The following is a 21,936-nucleotide window of genomic DNA, read 5'->3' as shown; positions in this document are numbered from 1 at the left end:
TTGTAGGAGCGAGGAATGATGAAATTCAACATCCAGAGACAAGCTGCTCTGGTTTTCAAAGTCTCCACCGGAGAAGCAGCGGCGCCCCGTGCTGTTTGGAAAGAGAAGTGAAAAAGCATACAGCACCTGGTATTCCCAGGCGGTCTCCCATCCAAGTATTGACCAGGTCCGACGCTGCTTAGCTTCCGAGATCAGACGAGATCGGGCGTGTTCAGGGTGGTATGGCCGTAAGCAACAGCACTGGTGACAAAACGGCCCTTTATAGATGTCTATCACTGCCGCCGTGAACGCCTGTGTGCATTTCTGCTCATAGGGACATTAGCATATTTACAGAACTTCTGGGCAAGGAGCTCTGATTACAGTGACACAGTTTCCCCACATGAATGATAAACACTATCTACGACAGAGGTGAGATTGTAACTACGCTGCTTGAATGCAGGTTTGAGGTGCTTTTTTCTATTTTATGCTACTTTATATTTTATTTTACAGGGATAGATTGGAGTTTTTACTCCACTACGTTTGTGATTGTTATTGCGACTTTGTACATTTAGATTTCACATTTAAAACGTGATTGTTTCAGAAAATATGGCGCAGCATGAAACTTGAAAATGCTGCTCACACAGCAATACTGCAGTGATAATAATCCAATAATAGTTTTAGCCTGTAACAATGTAACACTGACAGAGTTTCTTACAAAGGCCATTTTTGTCATTATAATGACAATATCTGTTTGTGTTCCTGACAATCTGCAGCTGCTACCTGTATGGGCAGAATACCAAAACGTTGTGTTACAGCATCTTTAAATGGCCTTTTTGTTGCTGCAAATGTTGCTTACGGCCATACCACCCTGAACACGCCCGATCTTGTCTGATCTCGGAAGCTAAGCAGGGTCGGGCCTGGTCAGTACTTGGATGGGAGACCGCCTGGGAATACCAGGTGCTGTAAGCTTTTTCACTTCTCTTTTACAAACTGCACAGGGCGCTGCTGCTTCTTCGATGGACACTGGCAGGCACTGATGAAAATCAATATAATGGTGTACACACAATGTCAATGCTTTTCAAAGATTTTTTAAAGAGCAGATCACGAGTTACAAGTGTATATCATTATATCATAAACTAATTAGAAGCTGATCAATTTCACTCAGAAAAATTTGTAGGAGCGAGGAATGATGAAATTCAACATCCAGAGACAAGCTGCTCTGGTTTTCAAAGTCTCCACCGGAGAAGCAGCGGCGCCCCGTGCTGTTTGGAAAGAGAAGTGAAAAAGCTTACAGCACCTGGTATTCCCAGGCGGTCTCCCATCCAAGTACTGACCAGGCCCGACCCTGCTTAGCTTCCGAGATCAGACGAGATCGGGCGTGTTCAGGGTGGTATGGCCGTAAGCAACAGCACTGGTGACAAAACGGCCCTTTATAGATGTCTATCACTGCCGCCGTGAACGCCTGTGTGCATTTCTGCTCATAGGGACATTAGCATATTTACAGAACTTCTGGGCAAGGAGCTCTGATTACAGTGACACAGTTTCCCCACATGAATGATAAACACTATCTACGACAGAGGTGAGATTGTAACTACGCTGCTTGAATGCAGGTTTGAGGTGCTTTTTTCTATTTTATGCTACTTTATACTTTATTTTACAGGGATAGATTGGAGTTTTTACTCCACTACGTTTGTGATTGTTATTGCGACTTTGTACATTTAGATTTGACATTTAAAACGTGATTGTTTCAGAAAATATGGCGCAGCATGAAACTTGAAAATGCTGCTTACACAGCAATACTGCAGTGATAATAATCCAATAATAGTTTTAGCCTGTAACAATGTAACACTGACAGAGTTTCTTACAAAGGCCATTTTTGTCATTATAATGAGAATATCTGTTTGTGTTCCTGACAAACTGCAGCTGCTACCTGTATGGACAGAATACCAAAACGTTGTGTTACAGCATCTTTAAATGGCCTTTTTGTTGCTGCAAATGTTGCTTACGGCCATACCACCCTGAACACGCCCGATCTCGTCTGATCTCGGAAGCTAAGCAGGGTCGGGCCTGGTCAGTACTTGGATGGGAGACCGCCTGGGAATACCAGGTGCTGTAAGCTTTTTCACTTCTCTTTTACAAACTGCACAGGGCGCTGCTGCTTCTTCGATGGACACTGGCAGGCACTGATGAAAATCAATAGAATGGTGTACACACAATGTCAATGCTTTTCAAAGATTTTTTAAAGAGCAGATCACGAGTTACAAGTGTATATCATTATATCATAAACTAATTAGAAGCTGATCAATTTCACTCAGAAAAATTTGTAGGAGCGAGGAGTGATGAAATTCAACATCCAGAGACAAGCTGCTCTGGTTTTCAAAGTCTCCACCGGAGAAGCAGCGGCGCCCCGTGCTGTTTGGAAAGAGAAGTGAAAAAGCATACAGCACCTGGTATTCCCAGGCGGTCTCCCATCCAAGTATTGACCAGGTCCGACGCTGCTTAGCTTCCGAGATCAGACGAGATCGGGCGTGTTCAGGGTGGTATGGCCGTAAGCAACAGCACTGGTGACAAAACGGCCCTTTATAGATGTCTATCACTGCCGCCGTGAACGCCTGTGTGCATTTCTGCTCATAGGGACATTAGCATATTTACAGAACTTCTGGGCAAGGAGCTCTGATTACAGTGACACAGTTTCCCCACATGAATGATAAACACTATCTACGACAGAGGTGCTGCTTGAATGCAGGTTTGAGGTGCTTTTTTCTATTTTATGCTACTTTATACTTTATTTTACAGGGATAGATTGGAGTTTTTACTCCACTACGTTTGTGATTGTTATTGCGACTTTGTACATTTAGATTTCACATTTAAAACGTGATTGTTTCAGAAAATATGGCGCAGCATGATACTTGAAAATGCTGCTTACACAGCAATACTGCAGTGATAATAATCCAATAATAGTTTTAGCCTGTAACAATGTAACACTGACAGAGTTTCTTACAAAGGCCATTTTTGTCATTATAGTGAGAATATCTGTTTGTGTTCCTGACAATCTGCAGCTGCTACCTGTATGGGCAGAATACCAAAACGTTGTGTTACAGCATCTTTAAATGGCCTTTTTGTTGCTGCAAATGTTGCTTACGGCCATACCACCCTGAACACGCCCGATCTCGTCTGATCTCGGAAGCTAAGCAGGGTCGGGCCTGTTCAGTACTTGGATGGGAGACCGCCTGGGAATACCAGGTGCTGTAAGCTTTTTCACTTCTCTTTTACAAACTGCACAGGGCGCTGCTGCTTCTTCGATGGACACTGGCAGGCACTGATGAAAATCAATAGAATGGTGTACACACAATGTCAATGCTTTTCAAAGATTTTTTAAAGAGCAGATCACGAGTTACAAGTGTATATCATTATATCATAAACTAATTAGAAGCTGATCAATTTCACTCAGAAAAATTTGTAGGAGCGAGGAATGATGAAATTCAACATCCAGAGACAAGCTGCTCTGGTTTTCAAAGTCTCCACCGGAGAAGCAGCGGCGCCCCGTGCTGTTTGGAAAGAGAAGTGAAAAAGCTTACAGCACCTGGTATTCCCAGGCGGTCTCCCATCCAAGTACTGACCAGGCCCAACCCTGCTTAGCTTCCGAGATCAGACGAGATCGGGCGTGTTCAGGGTGGTATGGCCGTAAGCAACAGCACTGGTGACAAAACGGCCCTTTATAGATGTCTATCACTGCCGCCGTGAACGCCTGTGTGCATTTCTGCTCATAGGGACATTAGCATATTTACAGAACTTCTGGGCAAGGAGCTCTGATTACAGTGACACAGTTTCCCCACATGAATGATAAACACTATCTACGACAGAGGTGAGATTGTAACTACGCTGCTTGAATGCAGGTTTGAGGTGCTTTTTTCTATTTTATGCTACTTTATACTTTATTTTACAGGGATAGATTGGAGTTTTTACTCCACTACGTTTGTGATTGTTATTGCGACTTTGTACATTTAGATTTGACATTTAAAACGTGATTGTTTCAGAAAATATGGCGCAGCATGAAACTTGAAAATGCTGCTTGCACAGCAATACTGCAGTGATAATAATCCAATAATAGTTTTAGCCTGTAACAATGTAACACTGACAGAGTTTCTTACAAAGGCCATTTTTGTCATTATAATGAGAATATCTGTTTGTGTTCCTGACAATCTGCAGCTGCTACCTGTATGGACAGAATACCAAAACGTTGTGTTACAGCATCTTTAAATGGCCTTTTTGTTGCTGCAAATGTTGCTTACGGCCATACCACCCTGAACACGCCCGATCTCGTCTGATCTCGGAAGCTAAGCAGGGTCGGGCCTGGTCAGTACTTGGATGGGAGACCGCCTGGGAATACCAGGTGCTGTAAGCTTTTTCACTTCTCTTTTACAAACTGCACAGGGCGCTGCTGCTTCTTCGATGGACACTGGCAGGCACTGATGAAAATCAATAGAATGGTGTACACACAATGTCAATGCTTTTCAAAGATTTTTTAAAGAGCAGATCACGAGTTACAAGTGTATATCATTATATCATAAACTAATTAGAAGCTGATCAATTTCACTCAGAAAAATTTGTAGGAGCGAGGAATGATGAAATTCAACATCCAGAGACAAGCTGCTCTGGTTTTCAAAGTCTCCACCGGAGAAGCAGCGGCGCCCCGTGCTGTTTGGAAAGAGAAGTGAAAAAGCATACAGCACCTGGTATTCCCAGGCGGTCTCCCATCCAAGTATTGACCAGGTCCGACGCTGCTTAGCTTCCGAGATCAGACGAGATCGGGCGTGTTCAGGGTGGTATGGCCGTAAGCAACAGCACTGGTGACAAAACGGCCCTTTATAGATGTCTATCACTGCCGCCGTGAACGCCTGTGTGCATTTCTGCTCATAGGGACATTAGCATATTTACAGAACTTCTGGGCAAGGAGCTCTGATTACAGTGACACAGTTTCCCCACATGAATGATAAACACTATCTACGACAGAGGTGAGATTGTAACTACGCTGCTTGAATGCAGGTTTGAGGTGCTTTTTTCTATTTTATGCTACTTTATATTTTATTTTACAGGGATAGATTGGAGTTTTTACTCCACTACGTTTGTGATTGTTATTGCGACTTTGTACATTTAGATTTGACATTTAAAACGTGATTGTTTCAGAAAATATGGCGCAGCATGATACTTGAAAATGCTGCTTACACAGCAATACTGCAGTGATAATAATCCAATAATAGTTTTAGCCTGTAACAATGTAACACTGACAGAGTTTCTTACAAAAGCCATTTTTGTCATTATAGTGAGAATATCTGTTTGTGTTCCTGACAATCTGCAGCTGCTACCTGTATGGGCAGAATACCAAAACGTTGTGTTACAGCATCTTTAAATGGCCTTTTTGTTGCTGCAAATGTTGCTTACGGCCATACCACCCTGAACACGCCCGATCTCGTCTGATCTCGGAAGCTAAGCAGGGTCGGGCCTGTTCAGTACTTGGATGGGAGACCGCCTGGGAATACCAGGTGCTGTAAGCTTTTTCACTTCTCTTTTACAAACTGCACAGGGCGCTGCTGCTTCTTCGATGGACACTGGCAGGCACTGATGAAAATCAATAGAATGGTGTACACACAATGTCAATGCTTTTCAAAGATTTTTTAAAGAGCAGATCACGAGTTACAAGTGTATATCATTATATCATAAACTAATTAGAAGCTGATCAATTTCACTCAGAAAAATTTGTAGGAGCGAGGAATGATGAAATTCAACATCCAGAGACAAGCTGCTCTGGTTTTCAAAGTCTCCACCGGAGAAGCAGCGGCGCCCCGTGCTGTTTGGAAAGAGAAGTGAAAAAGCTTACAGCACCTGGTATTCCCAGGCGGTCTCCCATCCAAGTACTGACCAGGCCCAACCCTGCTTAGCTTCCGAGATCAGACGAGATCGGGCATGTTCAGGGTGGTATGGCCGTAAGCAACAGCACTGGTGACAAAACGGCCCTTTATAGATGTCTATCACTGCCGCCGTGAACGCCTGTGTGCATTTCTGCTCATAGGGACATTAGCATATTTACAGAACTTCTGGGCAAGGAGCTCTGATTACAGTGACACAGTTTCCCCACATGAATGATAAACACTATCTACGACAGAGGTGAGATTGTAACTACGCTGCTTGAATGCAGGTTTGAGGTGCTTTTTTCTATTTTATGCTACTTTATACTTTATTTTACAGGGATAGATTGGAGTTTTTACTCCACTACGTTTGTGATTGTTATTGCGACTTTGTACATTTAGATTTGACATTTAAAACGTGATTGTTTCAGAAAATATGGCGCAGCATGAAACTTGAAAATGCTGCTTGCACAGCAATACTGCAGTGATAATAATCCAATAATAGTTTTAGCCTGTAACAATGTAACACTGACAGAGTTTCTTACAAAGGCCATTTTTGTCATTATAATGAGAATATCTGTTTGTGTTCCTGACAATCTGCAGCTGCTACCTGTATGGACAGAATACCAAAACGTTGTGTTACAGCATCTTTAAATGGCCTTTTTGTTGCTGCAAATGTTGCTTACGGCCATACCACCCTGAACACGCCCGATCTCGTCTGATCTCGGAAGCTAAGCAGGGTCGGGCCTGGTCAGTACTTGGATGGGAGACCGCCTGGGAATACCAGGTGCTGTAAGCTTTTTCACTTCTCTTTTACAAACTGCACAGGGCGCTGCTGCTTCTTCGATGGACACTGGCAGGCACTGATGAAAATCAATAGAATGGTGTACACACAATGTCAATGCTTTTCAAAGATTTTTTAAAGAGCAGATCACGAGTTACAAGTGTATATCATTATATCATAAACTAATTAGAAGCTGATCAATTTCACTCAGAAAAATTTGTAGGAGCGAGGAATGATGAAATTCAACATCCAGAGACAAGCTGCTCTGGTTTTCAAAGTCTCCACCGGAGAAGCAGCGGCGCCCCGTGCTGTTTGGAAAGAGAAGTGAAAAAGCATACAGCACCTGGTATTCCCAGGCGGTCTCCCATCCAAGTATTGACCAGGTCCGACGCTGCTTAGCTTCCGAGATCAGACGAGATCGGGCGTGTTCAGGGTGGTATGGCCGTAAGCAACAGCACTGGTGACAAAACGGCCCTTTATAGATGTCTATCACTGCCGCCGTGAACGCCTGTGTGCATTTCTGCTCATAGGGACATTAGCATATTTACAGAACTTCTGGGCAAGGAGCTCTGATTACAGTGACACAGTTTCCCCACATGAATGATAAACACTATCTACGACAGAGGTGAGATTGTAACTACGCTGCTTGAATGCAGGTTTGAGGTGCTTTTTTCTATTTTATGCTACTTTATATTTTATTTTACAGGGATAGATTGGAGTTTTTACTCCACTACGTTTGTGATTGTTATTGCGACTTTGTACATTTAGATTTCACATTTAAAACGTGATTGTTTCAGAAAATATGGCGCAGCATGAAACTTGAAAATGCTGCTCACACAGCAATACTGCAGTGATAATAATCCAATAATAGTTTTAGCCTGTAACAATGTAACACTGACAGAGTTTCTTACAAAGGCCATTTTTGTCATTATAATGACAATATCTGTTTGTGTTCCTGACAATCTGCAGCTGCTACCTGTATGGGCAGAATACCAAAACGTTGTGTTACAGCATCTTTAAATGGCCTTTTTGTTGCTGCAAATGTTGCTTACGGCCATACCACCCTGAACACGCCCGATCTTGTCTGATCTCGGAAGCTAAGCAGGGTCGGGCCTGGTCAGTACTTGGATGGGAGACCGCCTGGGAATACCAGGTGCTGTAAGCTTTTTCACTTCTCTTTTACAAACTGCACAGGGCGCTGCTGCTTCTTCGATGGACACTGGCAGGCACTGATGAAAATCAATAGAATGGTGTACACACAATGTCAATGCTTTTCAAAGATTTTTTAAAGAGCAGATCACGAGTTACAAGTGTATATCATTATATCATAAACTAATTAGAAGCTGATCAATTTCACTCAGAAAAATTTGTAGGAGCGAGGAATGATGAAATTCAACATCCAGAGACAAGCTGCTCTGGTTTTCAAAGTCTCCACCGGAGAAGCAGCGGCGCCCCGTGCTGTTTGGAAAGAGAAGTGAAAAAGCTTACAGCACCTGGTATTCCCAGGCGGTCTCCCATCCAAGTACTGACCAGGCCCGACCCTGCTTAGCTTCCGAGATCAGACGAGATCGGGCGTGTTCAGGGTGGTATGGCCGTAAGCAACAGCACTGGTGACAAAACGGCCCTTTATAGATGTCTATCACTGCCGCCGTGAACGCCTGTGTGCATTTCTGCTCATAGGGACATTAGCATATTTACAGAACTTCTGGGCAAGGAGCTCTGATTACAGTGACACAGTTTCCCCACATGAATGATAAACACTATCTACGACAGAGGTGAGATTGTAACTACGCTGCTTGAATGCAGGTTTGAGGTGCTTTTTTCTATTTTATGCTACTTTATACTTTATTTTACAGGGATAGATTGGAGTTTTTACTCCACTACGTTTGTGATTGTTATTGCGACTTTGTACATTTAGATTTGACATTTAAAACGTGATTGTTTCAGAAAATATGGCGCAGCATGAAACTTGAAAATGCTGCTTACACAGCAATACTGCAGTGATAATAATCCAATAATAGTTTTAGCCTGTAACAATGTAACACTGACAGAGTTTCTTACAAAGGCCATTTTTGTCATTATAATGAGAATATCTGTTTGTGTTCCTGACAAACTGCAGCTGCTACCTGTATGGACAGAATACCAAAACGTTGTGTTACAGCATCTTTAAATGGCCTTTTTGTTGCTGCAAATGTTGCTTACGGCCATACCACCCTGAACACGCCCGATCTCGTCTGATCTCGGAAGCTAAGCAGGGTCGGGCCTGGTCAGTACTTGGATGGGAGACCGCCTGGGAATACCAGGTGCTGTAAGCTTTTTCACTTCTCTTTTACAAACTGCACAGGGCGCTGCTGCTTCTTCGATGGACACTGGCAGGCACTGATGAAAATCAATAGAATGGTGTACACACAATGTCAATGCTTTTCAAAGATTTTTTAAAGAGCAGATCACGAGTTACAAGTGTATATCATTATATCATAAACTAATTAGAAGCTGATCAATTTCACTCAGAAAAATTTGTAGGAGCGAGGAATGATGAAATTCAACATCCAGAGACAAGCTGCTCTGGTTTTCAAAGTCTCCACCGGAGAAGCAGCGGCGCCCCGTGCTGTTTGGAAAGAGAAGTGAAAAAGCATACAGCACCTGGTATTCCCAGGCGGTCTCCCATCCAAGTATTGACCAGGTCCGACGCTGCTTAGCTTCCGAGATCAGACGAGATCGGGGGTGTTCAGGGTGGTATGGCCGTAAGCAACAGCACTGGTGACAAAACGGCCCTTTATAGATGTCTATCACTGCCGCCGTGAACGCCTGTGTGCATTTCTGCTCATAGGGACATTAGCATATTTACAGAACTTCTGGGCAAGGAGCTCTGATTACAGTGACACAGTTTCCCCACATGAATGATAAACACTATCTACGACAGAGGTGCTGCTTGAATGCAGGTTTGAGGTGCTTTTTTCTATTTTATGCTACTTTATACTTTATTTTACAGGGATAGATTGGAGTTTTTACTCCACTACGTTTGTGATTGTTATTGCGACTTTGTACATTTAGATTTCACATTTAAAACGTGATTGTTTCAGAAAATATGGCGCAGCATGATACTTGAAAATGCTGCTTACACAGCAATACTGCAGTGATAATAATCCAATAATAGTTTTAGCCTGTAACAATGTAACACTGACAGAGTTTCTTACAAAGGCCATTTTTGTCATTATAATGAGAATATCTGTTTGTGTTCCTGACAATCTGCAGCTGCTACCTGTATGGACAGAATACCAAAACGTTGTGTTACAGCATCTTTAAATGGCCTTTTTGTTGCTGCAAATGTTGCTTACGGCCATACCACCCTGAACACGCCCGATCTCGTCTGATCTCGGAAGCTAAGCAGGGTCGGGCCTGGTCAGTACTTGGATGGGAGACTGCCTGGGAATACCAGGTGCTGTAAGCTTTTTCACTTCTCTTTTACAAACTGCACAGGGCGCTGCTGCTTCTTCGATGGACACTGGCAGGCACTGATGAAAATCAATAGAATGGTGTACACACAATGTCAATGCTTTTCAAAGATTTTTTAAAGAGCAGATCACGAGTTACAAGTGTATATCATTATATCATAAACTAATTAGAAGCTGATCAATTTCACTCAGAAAAATTTGTAGGAGCGAGGAATGATGAAATTCAACATCCAGAGACAAGCTGCTCTGGTTTTCAAAGTCTCCACCGGAGAAGCAGCGGCGCCCCGTGCTGTTTGGAAAGAGAAGTGAAAAAGCATACAGCACCTGGTATTCCCAGGCGGTCTCCCATCCAAGTATTGACCAGGTCCGACGCTGCTTAGCTTCCGAGATCAGACGAGATCGGGCGTGTTCAGGGTGGTATGGCCGTAAGCAACAGCACTGGTGACAAAACGGCCCTTTATAGATGTCTATCACTGCCGCCGTGAACGCCTGTGTGCATTTCTGCTCATAGGGACATTAGCATATTTACAGAACTTCTGGGCAAGGAGCTCTGATTACAGTGACACAGTTTCCCCACATGAATGATAAACACTATCTACGACAGAGGTGAGATTGTAACTACGCTGCTTGAATGCAGGTTTGAGGTGCTTTTTTCTATTTTATGCTACTTTATATTTTATTTTACAGGGATAGATTGGAGTTTTTACTCCACTACGTTTGTGATTGTTATTGCGACTTTGTACATTTAGATTTCACATTTAAAACGTGATTGTTTCAGAAAATATGGCGCAGCATGAAACTTGAAAATGCTGCTCACACAGCAATACTGCAGTGATAATAATCCAATAATAGTTTTAGCCTGTAACAATGTAACACTGACAGAGTTTCTTACAAAGGCCATTTTTGTCATTATAATGACAATATCTGTTTGTGTTCCTGACAATCTGCAGCTGCTACCTGTATGGGCAGAATACCAAAACGTTGTGTTACAGCATCTTTAAATGGCCTTTTTGTTGCTGCAAATGTTGCTTATGGCCATACCACCCTGAACACGCCCGATCTTGTCTGATCTCGGAAGCTAAGCAGGGTCGGGCCTGGTCAGTACTTGGATGGGAGACCGCCTGGGAATACCAGGTGCTGTAAGCTTTTTCACTTCTCTTTTACAAACTGCACAGGGCGCTGCTGCTTCTTCGATGGACACTGGCAGGCACTGATGAAAATCAATAGAATGGTGTACACACAATGTCAATGCTTTTCAAAGATTTTTTAAAGAGCAGATCACGAGTTACAAGTGTATATCATTATATCATAAACTAATTAGAAGCTGATCAATTTCACTCAGAAAAATTTGTAGGAGCGAGGAATGATGAAATTCAACATCCAGAGACAAGCTGCTCTGGTTTTCAAAGTCTCCACCGGAGAAGCAGCGGCGCCCCGTGCTGTTTGGAAAGAGAAGTGAAAAAGCTTACAGCACCTGGTATTCCCAGGCGGTCTCCCATCCAAGTACTGACCAGGCCCGACCCTGCTTAGCTTCCGAGATCAGACGAGATCGGGCGTGTTCAGGGTGGTATGGCCGTAAGCAACAGCACTGGTGACAAAACGGCCCTTTATAGATGTCTATCACTGCCGCCGTGAACGCCTGTGTGCATTTCTGCTCATAGGGACATTAGCATATTTACAGAACTTCTGGGCAAGGAGCTCTGATTACAGTGACACAGTTTCCCCACATGAATGATAAACACTATCTACGACAGAGGTGAGATTGTAACTACGCTGCTTGAATGCAGGTTTGAGGTGCTTTTTTCTATTTTATGCTACTTTATACTTTATTTTACAGGGATAGATTGGAGTTTTTACTCCACTACGTTTGTGATTGTTATTGCGACTTTGTACATTTAGATTTGACATTTAAAACGTGATTGTTTCAGAAAATATGGCGCAGCATGAAACTTGAAAATGCTGCTTACACAGCAATACTGCAGTGATAATAATCCAATAATAGTTTTAGCCTGTAACAATGTAACACTGACAGAGTTTCTTACAAAGGCCATTTTTGTCATTATAATGAGAATATCTGTTTGTGTTCCTGACAAACTGCAGCTGCTACCTGTATGGACAGAATACCAAAACGTTGTGTTACAGCATCTTTAAATGGCCTTTTTGTTGCTGCAAATGCTGCTTACGGCCATACCACCCTGAACACGCCCGATCTCGTCTGATCTCGGAAGCTAAGCAGGGTCGGGCCTGGTCAGTACTTGGATGGGAGACCGCCTGGGAATACCAGGTGCTGTAAGCTTTTTCACTTCTCTTTTACAAACTGCACAGGGCGCTGCTGCTTCTTCGATGGACACTGGCAGGCACTGATGAAAATCAATAGAATGGTGTACACACAATGTCAATGCTTTTCAAAGATTTTTTAAAGAGCAGATCACGAGTTACAAGTGTATATCATTATATCATAAACTAATTAGAAGCTGATCAATTTCACTCAGAAAAATTTGTAGGAGCGAGGAATGATGAAATTCAACATCCAGAGACAAGCTGCTCTGGTTTTCAAAGTCTCCACCGGAGAAGCAGCGGCGCCCCGTGCTGTTTGGAAAGAGAAGTGAAAAAGCATACAGCACCTGGTATTCCCAGGCGGTCTCCCATCCAAGTATTGACCAGGTCCGACGCTGCTTAGCTTCCGAGATCAGACGAGATCGGGCGTGTTCAGGGTGGTATGGCCGTAAGCAACAGCACTGGTGACAAAACGGCCCTTTATAGATGTCTATCACTGCCGCCGTGAACGCCTGTGTGCATTTCTGCTCATAGGGACATTAGCATATTTACAGAACTTCTGGGCAAGGAGCTCTGATTACAGTGACACAGTTTCCCCACATGAATGATAAACACTATCTACGACAGAGGTGCTGCTTGAATGCAGGTTTGAGGTGCTTTTTTCTATTTTATGCTACTTTATACTTTATTTTACAGGGATAGATTGGAGTTTTTACTCCACTACGTTTGTGATTGTTATTGCGACTTTGTACATTTAGATTTCACATTTAAAACATGATTGTTTCAGAAAATATGGCGCAGCATGATACTTGAAAATGCTGCTTACACAGCAATACTGCAGTGATAATAATCCAATAATAGTTTTAGCCTGTAACAATGTAACACTGACAGAGTTTCTTACAAAGGCCATTTTTGTCATTATGGTGAGAATATCTGTTTGTGTTCCTGACAATCTGCAGCTGCTACCTGTATGGGCAGAATACCAAAACGTTGTGTTACAGCATCTTTAAATGGCCTTTTTGTTGCTGCAAATGTTGCTTACGGCCATACCACCCTGAACACGCCCGATCTCGTCTGATCTCGGAAGCTAAGCAGGGTCGGGCCTGGTCAGTACTTGGATGGGAGACCGCCTGGGAATACCAGGTGCTGTAAGCTTTTTCACTTCTCTTTTACAAACTGCACAGGGCGCTGCTGCAGCTTCTTCGTTGGACACTGGCAGGCACTGATGAAAATCAATAGAATGGTGTACACACAATGTCAATGCTTTACAAAGATTTTTTAAAGAGCAGATCACGAGTTACAAGTGTAGATATGGCAGATAGAAGTCCAATTAGATGAATATGCTTTCTGCATTCCTAAACTCACTGATCATTTCTTTGCAAACATTTACTTATATCGTGTTGCTGTAAATGTCAAATGCTGGAAGGCCAAGTAATTTTCCTGGGCCTGTGTCCTCATGTCCATACACGTGCAAGACATCTGGCTGGGGTACAGTCGTGTTGTTACTGGGTAACAAGGCAGGGAAAATAAGTGGTAACAGTGTAGATATTGCAATGAAAATTTTCAAATGATGATGTGCTTACAAAAAAAAATACTTTGGGAAATGACATTGTGAGAAGTTTCCAAATGTAGAGTACGTAATGTTAGGAATATACAGTATTGTACATTATTAGTGTTTGGGAACAGAACAAGAAGGGTGTTCCTTTACAGCCATAGCTGTAGAAGTATGTGTACAGTGTGTTTTAACAATTCCAATAAAATACTGGGGAAATGTGAGGCAGTTTTGGGATCTGACGTAGCATCCATCTGACGATCAATACTGATTTCAGAGAAGTTCCTAAGCCATATTTCGCGTCCTTTCATATCATTATATCATAAACTAATTAGAATCTGATTAATTTCACTCAAACAACTTTTTTTTTGAAAAGCAAGCAGAAGTGATTCAAACTGAAGTAATGGCCGTTACTCTTTGGTGACAGCACACTAGCACCAGGACAAAGCGTTGAAAATGTGGGAGAAAGGTCCCGTAGTTCTGCGTAAGAACTGGGTATGCAAGCTGTGAAATAAAGTATTCCCTCTTTCATCCTTTTTCACTGTAACACTACACTAGAGAGGAAGGGTGGTCCCAGATGAGTCCGTGAAAGGGGTGGTGCAGGCCATGCATGAAGCATTGGGCCATGCAGGCACCATACCCACACGGAAGGAACTGGAGAGTCAGCAGCTATGGATTCCGGGGAGCCGCATTCGCTAGATCCTTAAAGACTGCGAGGTATGTGGACAATACAACGCAGGTCGGAGAGGACAGAGGGTGGAAGGGCTTAGTATAATTATATTTAATAATTTACGTGATATATGTGCACACAAACAAACTTAGGTCAAAACAGCGCTAAATTTGGCTGAATTATAAAAGGCAGAAGTGGTAAAACGAAGAGCCGTTTGGGAGTCGAAAGAGCCGGCTCTTCTTAGTGAGCTGAGCCAAATGATCTGGCTCACTGAAAAGAGCCCCTATTCCCATCACCATCTCCTACTACCTGCTCCGGTACAGCAGGCGGCGGTATAAGACCAGAAGAAAAAGAAGACGCGTCATCAACACTGGACCAACACTGGACCAACACTGGACCAACACTTGCGCAACCCAAAACGGAAGAAAACAAACCCAACGTGAAGTAGGAGCACATTACAGCCATGACTGACCGGGGAAACTGGTTTATAAAACTTGTTTAATGATACTCTGTGGCAGAGAGGGACTGTAGCTGTCGGTTCGCGGACCAGACACGGAACAGCTAACTAGTGGCAACAACTAGCAACAAACTGCGAACTTAACTTAGCAACCAGAAGAAGAAGAGGAGACCAGCAGTAACTTAGCTAGCTTAGAGCAAGTTGGCGCCTTTTGGTTGAAGAGCATTAACTAACAGATACTAAGTAACGAGATGGCCTGCAGCACAGCCGACCTGCCCAGCAGTGTGGCACACAACTCTCCAGGTAGTTACATTAACAATGTTGTTTTGAATCACAGCTGAGGAGGCGAACATGACATTGTGCTCCGTCGCAGCTAAAAGCTACGTTAGCTTAACGGAAGTAACAACTTGGCAGCACTGCTGCTAACGTGTTTCAAAACAGCTAACAGTTAGCTAACAATGGGGAGTTATCATTGATCAAATCACAGATTGTGGCCCATTAATCTAATACAGAGACATTTCTACGTGCATAGTAGTATTTTAGGAGCGTTTGTCAGCACTGCAGCGACAAGCCACATTTATAAATACAATCAATAGTACTGGTTATAGTAATACACTGTGGTGGGAAGTAGTTGAAGTTCTGTAGTTTAAGTAGGCTAAAGTACAATTTTATGTAATTTCTTGAGTATTTACAGTTTGTTACTTTATACTTCACTACTTTTACCCCACTACATTGATCTATAATTACTTTTGACTTTGTAGATTATAATTTGACATTAAAAAAACATGTAGTTATTAAAGTTCAACCAGCTACAACATAAAAATGCTACTCACTTGTTACTACTTGCAACGGTAGTAATCTAATAACTTTACTCAATTATAAATAATGAGTGCTTTTACTTTTGTTACTTTAAGTGGATTTTCCTTATAATATTTGAGTACTTCTTCCACTACTGGTAATAAACAGTCGTAATGCTCGAATTAATTGTTTAAAAAAGCAGAGGAAGTTTGGAGTTATTGGAGCAGCCCCCTCATAGACTGCTTTTTGACTAATGTTAAGAAACTTGTTAGTAGATCAACTTCGCTCTTTATTGTGTGACACAACTGGTTTGACTCCAGCCGGGAACCTTTATAGCTTGTCATCAGAATTTCTTAAACTCATCAATCTATACAGTCAAGGTAAATGCCATAAAAAGTAATCACAATTATAAACAATAATCTTTAACATTCACAAATATGCTTTGTTTTCAAAGAACATATTGGTTGCAGTATTGTTGTCAGAGAGAGTATTTTAATTTAGCATGTTTCCTTAATCTCTGATGACATGTAATGGTCATTTTATGATTTATTACAGTAAATATATGACATATTGGTCCTTTTAACTATGGGTTTGTATAACATTTCTGAGTTAACTGTTGAGTCAGCTCCAAGCACTGGAAAATACTTAAAGGAAAGTAAAATCAGGATGTGCAGAGTAGAAAAGGGGTAGATTATTGGCTCCAAATGTATTGTCAAACTTTTATGATCATTTCAGCAGACCAAACTTGAGATGTAATTACTGGTATTTATTCATCCTGTCTCTGATCAGGGAACAGCTCCTGCTCTGATGATGACGATGACGTACCTCTCTCGAAGCTCCGGACGAAGCCACGCAGTGAGGAGAAACAGTCGCGTGGAAACACACACAGATCCAACACTAATTCAGAAAAAGACAAAAGTGGTGAGGACAACAAATTCAACAGACTGTCAACGATACTGCCAGTCGAAATAAAATATTTTCAACTTGACATTTTTGTGACATTTAAAAGCAAAGGGTACTAAATTTTGTATATCTTCTCCTGGTGTAGTTTCAGATGACTCTTCAGATGACGAGCCTTTGATAAAAAAGAAAACAATCCCTGCAACAGCTAAGAAACCAGAGAAAAAACACAACAAGACAACAAGATCTAATGGCACAAATAACAAGAAAGCAGGTGGTTACATTACCATATGTCATCAGCCATATTTCTGCTGTATTTTCTGAGCATTGTCTGTAATGGCTGGCTTTAAATCTTTTGATATGTGTAACTTTTTCAGATATGAATTCAGATGACAGCTCTGACAATGAGCCTCTCATAAAAGTTCCCTCCAAAGCTGCAAAGAAGCCTCTCTCAGTGTCTCCAAAAAAATCTGTTGATTCAAAGAAGAAAGGTAAGATAATCTTATCTCCATGGATACGCAGCGTCAACAGGAAGTTGCTGTCCTCCATAGCAGATACTTGTTCTTGACTTCCCTCTCTTCCACAGAATCACTGGAAGACGGTGATAGCTCGGATGATGTGACTTTGAGTGAACTTGGCAAGAAACTTTACCCCAAACGTCAGAGAAAGGCCCCAGTATTGAAATCCAAAAGAAACGCAGCGAGGGAAAGGGGTTGGTGTTAAAATGTGGAAATCAAAACTCATCTAAAATGCTTTTCTCATAGCACTTGTTCCCAAAATAAATGTTTTTTTGTTTTTTCTAGTTAAATATGCAGAGTCTTCCAGTCCCAGCTCAGATGATGAACCACTGGCAACGATGAAAAGGAAGTTGACAAAGGCTCCTAAAGAGCAAAAGACTTCCGCAAACAGCAAGAAAACAAAACCAAAAGGTAGGCAGCGCTTTGATGCGGAACTATTGTTTTGACGGAACTAATGTTTTGATGTCAGAATCTTTTTTAACGGCGGTACAGTAAACAAACCGTGCTTCATTCAGACAGAAAATGGACAGATATTTGATAGGGACGAAAAGAAAAACAGGCGATGCTTCTGAGACCAATAAGACAACATGCTCAACTGATGGTAATCAACCAAAAAACAAATCGAGAAGAAAATATGACAAAGCCCATCATGCTGTTGGGTTCACAGTGAATGCGGTGGGAGCTGAGGAGAGATCAGTGTGTATTTTATGTCTGAAAACTCTGGAAACTGACAGTATGAGACCCAACAAATTAAGAAGACACTTAGAAACATTACATCCAAGTCACGTCAATAAGCCACTCGAGTTCTTCAGCAGGAACAAAGCTTTGTTGCTGCATCAGTGAACAACAAAGCACAAATGGCATCAGACATGTTATCTTTGTAGCAAATGTTGCGGTTATTTCATTTTTCTTTATTTTTGAAAAAGCACATAGACTGAAGGAGCAATCTGGTGACAAATGTCACAAAAAGAGGTTTGATAAAGTTAGTAATGGAAGAATGGGGAAAGGAATTTTCATGATCTTGTTATTATTTCAATACACAAGTTAAACTTGGCCCATTTCGTCATAATTTTGTTGGAAAAAATGTTCTTCCTCCAAAGGGGGGGATGACAGAAAAAGTTTGAGAACCGCTGTAATAGACAGACCAGAAATAATTCATTTAATTTCAGTACTAACCTCTTGGATTTTCAAAAACCCTTCATCCTCAGACAGCAGCTCAGATGATGACGTGCCCTTGGCAAACCTAGAGAAGAAGAAACCAGTGATTAAAAACACAAAGACAACTGCATCGCCAGGCAGAGCTTCAAGAAAAAGACGAGGTACTGTAGCAGTGATCAGGACATGAACAAAACGTAATTTTGAAGAAAACATTTTTAATTCTTTGCTGCTGTGACTGTTGTTTTGCAGGAGACTCCGATGAAAGTTCAGATGACGAACCGTTGATTAATCTTGTGAAAAAGAACCGCACAGACAAACAAACAAAAAACAAACCGAAGGCTTCGCCTCCAAAGAAGAAGAGGAACACAACTCCCAAAAAGCCAAGAAAGATGCCCGTGCAAGGTAAAGACTCCGGCCCAGCCGGTCTTAGCTAGTAGAGGTGACAGAAATTAAAATGCATATCACAACACCAACAGTGGAAGAACAGAGGCCTGTATTACGAAGCGAGTTCAACATACTCAGGGTATCTTCTCGTTATCTGGTTTAAAAAAAAAACTAACAACCGCGATCCTGCTAAGCGGTCTTAGGAAGACGATTATCACCTCAGTAGGTCAACCCAGGGTTTCTCAATCTGGCCGTGAGCGTGTTTACATAAAAGGGGCGGTGTTTGCAGCATATGACCAATCACAAACATGGACAAGTCTACTGTCAGCAGAGCGGCATATTTTTCAAACCAAGAGCCAACTCTAATATTAGACAAATACGAAAAAGTTAAACATTTAATCCAGACTAAAAGTAACACAGTTGAAGCTGCCAAATGCAGGAAGGACAGCTGGCATAAGAAAAACAAATGCCGATGTGTGAATGCGTAAATTCACAGACTACTAAATATCACTGCCCCATCTAGAGCATGGGAAGATCTGACTATAATTACATTGTATATTCCGTTAAATTAATAGGATGCTTAGATGTATTCTTATGGCGTGTATGACAATATTTTGGCCTTAGCTGCAACCCAGACGCTGTGAAGACTTGATATAATTTATATGAAAGTAAGCCTGCTTACCGCTTTGAATGAATAGGGTTGCAGCAACGGAAAGAATAAGGCTAAAGTATCGTCATATACGCTATAAGAAAACTTCTAAAAAACACATTAATTCAACGGAATACACACATGTAATTATAGTCAGATCTATCATGCTCTAATGGTACGTGTCCACAGGCTCCATGCTTTCCACGCTCTCCATTCATTGTCTATGTAAGCAGCCGCGCAATGCATTCTGGTAGCGTGGCGTCGCGATTCGAGAGACTAGGCGTCACGACGCCTGCTCCTTATTTGCATAAAGTTGAGGGCTCCTCTACTTTATGCAAATCACGGGTGTCCGACGCGACTCGCCGCCTCTCGAAACTACTGACGATCTTTTAAAATAAACGTTGTTGATCCAAAATAAAGACCGATTCAGCAACTGCATGGATTATTTCTCGCCTCAAATGTTTTCAGAAACACATTTCAGTGAACTTTTACGTGAAATAAGAGAAGAAAGTTTCCAAACGAGCCTCCATACTGGTTCCGGTTTGAAAGCTGGGAGCAGCAGCCAACGGCGGGAAAGCGTTCGTCCAATCAGGAGCCGAGTGCCTTGTTTCTAGGGACAGCACACCAAGCGTCCAATGTTGGGAAGCGTTGCGTCCCCTCGCGATAAAAAACGCCCCTGTGGACACGTACCATAACAGTGAAAATAGAATAGTAGATGTCATGATTCCCATTGAATATGAGGTGGCATGTATGACAACCTTCTTTCAGCTACGGTGTGAAACAGATTTGGGAGCAGATAAAAAAATATATATAAAAATATAATTCAAAGCGTTAAGCAGGCTTACTTTCATATCTAATAATCTCATACAGCATTAAACTGTGTTGCTTTTAGCCTGAATTATGACTTTAACTTCTCCATATTTGCGTAATATTATCCTACGATCTGCGCACCGAGCTCTGATTGGACAGTAGGCGGTGCCTTTATACGAGTAGAACTCTTATCTGGAACATAACCTGCTCCGGAGCAGGTTAGGTGTTCAGCGTAAGTTACCATGCTGATCTACCCCGGTAAGAAGTGAACCACCGTGGTAGGACTGAAAACCCTGAAGATACCTCGCTAACCCCAAATCCTACTTCGAGGTACAGGCCTCAAATAATGTGGTTCCTTAGCAAAACCCCTTCACTGAACAAACATATTCAGGTAAATGTAGTATTGTGAAGCTTTTTTCTATTCTCTATCATGCATTTATGTTTCTTTAATAAATTTTCAGAGTCGCCAAGCAACAGTTCAGACGACGAACCCTTAATTAAGGCAGCTAAACACCCACAAGTGACCAAAATCCTGAACATAGTACTAGAGAGGTGTGATGGTGAAGAACATGGGGACACAGGAAGCCCCAACAAAACCAGAACAGGTACTCATTACATAACCAAGTCATCATTGATGCTCTAATAGAACTTTAAAATAAAGAGTAACATTATTCTCCATCACAGAGACGCAGATCGATGAAAGGACCTCGAGGGACGAGTCGGAGGCCTCTGAGGAATCATCAGAATAGGAATAAGCAGCAGCAACGTTTTCTTGTTACCTTTCACCTGGACGAGGAAGTTCAAACCACCTAGTGGCTACAAGTTTGAAGGACTTCCTACAGTGTAAATCCCTTGGAGAGGCACCTCCTAAAAATCCCAGTTAGTGTTCATGTAAAGTTCAACAGTGTGTTTTATATACAGTACATACATGTTAATTTAAGGTGTTGATATTTTTACTCCCGTTTTTAAGTTTGGGACCAGATTTTGTAGTTTCCTGAAAGATTTTATTCACAGTCTTTGATGTTATTTCACTATTTGTGCCTATTGTTTGCACTGGCTGTCTCCTCTGTTTTTTTGTTTTTTTTAAAAAGAGTCATATAATCAATTGATGTAGGTTTTATTTCTGCTTTCATATTAACTGTACACTCCGCATGCGGCAGTGAAAACCTGTTGTGTTGGATTAAACTGCCTTCACTATGATGAGTCTGTCTCGATTTCAGCTGACTTGCCACACACCCACAGTTCTTTATTCCCGTCTGGCATTTTCTCGTATGTCAAGTCAATTTTCTTTATGCTTCCTAAAAGGACAAAATCAGAAGGCTTTTCCACAGCTCTCAACTTGTATTTTAAAGTAATTCTACATTTTTACTCTGGGCCACTTTGCTTGTATCAGCAGCCAGGGCTGTCTACATACCTCCATCCAGCTCTGACCTTGAAACAACCTGATATCAGTTGTACACTTTCTCCAATCAGGATTTGATTGTAGTTCACTGGTAGGGATGCACCGATCCAACTTTTTCAGTCCTAATACCGATACCTGGGCTTTGGATATTGGCCTATGCCGAGTACCAATCCAATACCAGTGTTTAATTAATAAACTGCACGCCTCACTGTGTGGAAGTGACTGGATCAGGCTTGA

The 21,936-nt window shown here is 42.0% G+C and overlaps 1 protein-coding gene and 24 non-coding genes across 25 annotated transcripts; 13 read left to right on the top strand and 12 right to left on the bottom strand.

Annotated features, from left to right (window-relative positions):
* Nucleotides 1–114: 114 nt before the first annotated feature.
* Nucleotides 115–233, bottom strand: LOC141755063 (5S ribosomal RNA). The gene has a single exon (XR_012590772.1). It is a non-coding gene; the product is annotated as a 5S ribosomal RNA (ribosomal RNA).
* Nucleotides 234–829: 596 nt separating this feature from the next.
* Nucleotides 830–948, top strand: LOC141755444 (5S ribosomal RNA). The gene has a single exon (XR_012591147.1). It is a non-coding gene; the product is annotated as a 5S ribosomal RNA (ribosomal RNA).
* Nucleotides 949–1,264: 316 nt separating this feature from the next.
* LOC141755333 (5S ribosomal RNA) lies at nt 1,265–1,383 on the bottom strand. Its single transcript, XR_012591039.1, has one exon. It is a non-coding gene; the product is annotated as a 5S ribosomal RNA (ribosomal RNA).
* Nucleotides 1,384–1,979: 596 nt separating this feature from the next.
* Nucleotides 1,980–2,098, top strand: LOC141755320 (5S ribosomal RNA). The gene has a single exon (XR_012591027.1). It is a non-coding gene; the product is annotated as a 5S ribosomal RNA (ribosomal RNA).
* A 316-nt stretch (nt 2,099–2,414) lies between these two features.
* Nucleotides 2,415–2,533, bottom strand: LOC141755062 (5S ribosomal RNA). The gene has a single exon (XR_012590771.1). It is a non-coding gene; the product is annotated as a 5S ribosomal RNA (ribosomal RNA).
* Nucleotides 2,534–3,115: 582 nt separating this feature from the next.
* Nucleotides 3,116–3,234, top strand: LOC141755386 (5S ribosomal RNA). Its single transcript, XR_012591090.1, has one exon. It is a non-coding gene; the product is annotated as a 5S ribosomal RNA (ribosomal RNA).
* Nucleotides 3,235–3,550: 316 nt separating this feature from the next.
* Nucleotides 3,551–3,669, bottom strand: LOC141755126 (5S ribosomal RNA). Its single transcript, XR_012590838.1, has one exon. It is a non-coding gene; the product is annotated as a 5S ribosomal RNA (ribosomal RNA).
* Nucleotides 3,670–4,265: 596 nt separating this feature from the next.
* LOC141755309 (5S ribosomal RNA) lies at nt 4,266–4,384 on the top strand. Its single transcript, XR_012591016.1, has one exon. It is a non-coding gene; the product is annotated as a 5S ribosomal RNA (ribosomal RNA).
* Nucleotides 4,385–4,700: 316 nt separating this feature from the next.
* On the bottom strand, nt 4,701–4,819 carry LOC141755061 (5S ribosomal RNA). Its single transcript, XR_012590770.1, has one exon. It is a non-coding gene; the product is annotated as a 5S ribosomal RNA (ribosomal RNA).
* Nucleotides 4,820–5,415: 596 nt separating this feature from the next.
* Nucleotides 5,416–5,534, top strand: LOC141755385 (5S ribosomal RNA). The gene has a single exon (XR_012591089.1). It is a non-coding gene; the product is annotated as a 5S ribosomal RNA (ribosomal RNA).
* A 316-nt stretch (nt 5,535–5,850) lies between these two features.
* On the bottom strand, nt 5,851–5,969 carry LOC141755354 (5S ribosomal RNA). The gene has a single exon (XR_012591060.1). It is a non-coding gene; the product is annotated as a 5S ribosomal RNA (ribosomal RNA).
* Nucleotides 5,970–6,565: 596 nt separating this feature from the next.
* Nucleotides 6,566–6,684, top strand: LOC141755298 (5S ribosomal RNA). Its single transcript, XR_012591004.1, has one exon. It is a non-coding gene; the product is annotated as a 5S ribosomal RNA (ribosomal RNA).
* Nucleotides 6,685–7,000: 316 nt separating this feature from the next.
* On the bottom strand, nt 7,001–7,119 carry LOC141755060 (5S ribosomal RNA). The gene has a single exon (XR_012590769.1). It is a non-coding gene; the product is annotated as a 5S ribosomal RNA (ribosomal RNA).
* A 596-nt stretch (nt 7,120–7,715) lies between these two features.
* LOC141755443 (5S ribosomal RNA) lies at nt 7,716–7,834 on the top strand. Its single transcript, XR_012591146.1, has one exon. It is a non-coding gene; the product is annotated as a 5S ribosomal RNA (ribosomal RNA).
* Nucleotides 7,835–8,150: 316 nt separating this feature from the next.
* LOC141755286 (5S ribosomal RNA) lies at nt 8,151–8,269 on the bottom strand. Its single transcript, XR_012590993.1, has one exon. It is a non-coding gene; the product is annotated as a 5S ribosomal RNA (ribosomal RNA).
* Nucleotides 8,270–8,865: 596 nt separating this feature from the next.
* Nucleotides 8,866–8,984, top strand: LOC141755275 (5S ribosomal RNA). The gene has a single exon (XR_012590982.1). It is a non-coding gene; the product is annotated as a 5S ribosomal RNA (ribosomal RNA).
* Nucleotides 8,985–9,300: 316 nt separating this feature from the next.
* On the bottom strand, nt 9,301–9,419 carry LOC141755070 (5S ribosomal RNA). Its single transcript, XR_012590779.1, has one exon. It is a non-coding gene; the product is annotated as a 5S ribosomal RNA (ribosomal RNA).
* Nucleotides 9,420–10,001: 582 nt separating this feature from the next.
* Nucleotides 10,002–10,120, top strand: LOC141755399 (5S ribosomal RNA). The gene has a single exon (XR_012591103.1). It is a non-coding gene; the product is annotated as a 5S ribosomal RNA (ribosomal RNA).
* Nucleotides 10,121–10,436: 316 nt separating this feature from the next.
* LOC141755059 (5S ribosomal RNA) lies at nt 10,437–10,555 on the bottom strand. Its single transcript, XR_012590768.1, has one exon. It is a non-coding gene; the product is annotated as a 5S ribosomal RNA (ribosomal RNA).
* Nucleotides 10,556–11,151: 596 nt separating this feature from the next.
* LOC141755498 (5S ribosomal RNA) lies at nt 11,152–11,270 on the top strand. Its single transcript, XR_012591199.1, has one exon. It is a non-coding gene; the product is annotated as a 5S ribosomal RNA (ribosomal RNA).
* A 316-nt stretch (nt 11,271–11,586) lies between these two features.
* On the bottom strand, nt 11,587–11,705 carry LOC141755264 (5S ribosomal RNA). The gene has a single exon (XR_012590971.1). It is a non-coding gene; the product is annotated as a 5S ribosomal RNA (ribosomal RNA).
* Nucleotides 11,706–12,301: 596 nt separating this feature from the next.
* LOC141755252 (5S ribosomal RNA) lies at nt 12,302–12,420 on the top strand. The gene has a single exon (XR_012590960.1). It is a non-coding gene; the product is annotated as a 5S ribosomal RNA (ribosomal RNA).
* Nucleotides 12,421–12,736: 316 nt separating this feature from the next.
* Nucleotides 12,737–12,855, bottom strand: LOC141755616 (5S ribosomal RNA). Its single transcript, XR_012591309.1, has one exon. It is a non-coding gene; the product is annotated as a 5S ribosomal RNA (ribosomal RNA).
* A 582-nt stretch (nt 12,856–13,437) lies between these two features.
* LOC141755241 (5S ribosomal RNA) lies at nt 13,438–13,556 on the top strand. Its single transcript, XR_012590949.1, has one exon. It is a non-coding gene; the product is annotated as a 5S ribosomal RNA (ribosomal RNA).
* Nucleotides 13,557–14,990: 1,434 nt separating this feature from the next.
* Nucleotides 14,991–21,500, top strand: LOC141753993 (uncharacterized). The gene is made up of 9 exons (XM_074612723.1): nt 14,991–15,383; nt 16,668–16,799; nt 16,927–17,052; nt 17,156–17,269; nt 17,365–17,490; nt 17,582–18,615; nt 18,704–18,856; nt 20,759–20,902; nt 20,982–21,500. Exons 1-6 carry the CDS (start codon nt 15,332–15,334, stop codon nt 17,740–17,742), a joined length of 711 nt encoding a protein of 236 aa, XP_074468824.1. The 5' UTR covers nt 14,991–15,331; the 3' UTR covers nt 17,743–18,615; nt 18,704–18,856; nt 20,759–20,902; nt 20,982–21,500.
* The last annotated feature ends 436 nt before the right edge of the window (nt 21,501–21,936 follow it).

Source organism: Sebastes fasciatus, chromosome 17 (assembly GCF_043250625.1).
Source record: "Sebastes fasciatus isolate fSebFas1 chromosome 17, fSebFas1.pri, whole genome shotgun sequence".
NCBI lineage: Eukaryota > Metazoa > Chordata > Actinopteri > Perciformes > Sebastidae > Sebastes > Sebastes fasciatus.
This window is presented reverse-complemented; position numbering and strand designations above follow the sequence as displayed.

Excerpts from the sequence above, each read along its gene's own strand:
- LOC141753993 (XM_074612723.1), top strand. The coding sequence starts at position 15,332 with ATGGCCTGCAGCACAGCCGACCTGCCCAGCAGTGTGGCACACAACTCT. Across the intron at positions 15,384-16,667 it reads TGTGGCACACAACTCTCCAG|GGAACAGCTCCTGCTCTGAT; the intron begins GTAGTTACATTA and ends GTCTCTGATCAG. Across the intron at positions 16,800-16,926 it reads TTCAGAAAAAGACAAAAGTG|TTTCAGATGACTCTTCAGAT; the intron begins GTGAGGACAACA and ends CTCCTGGTGTAG.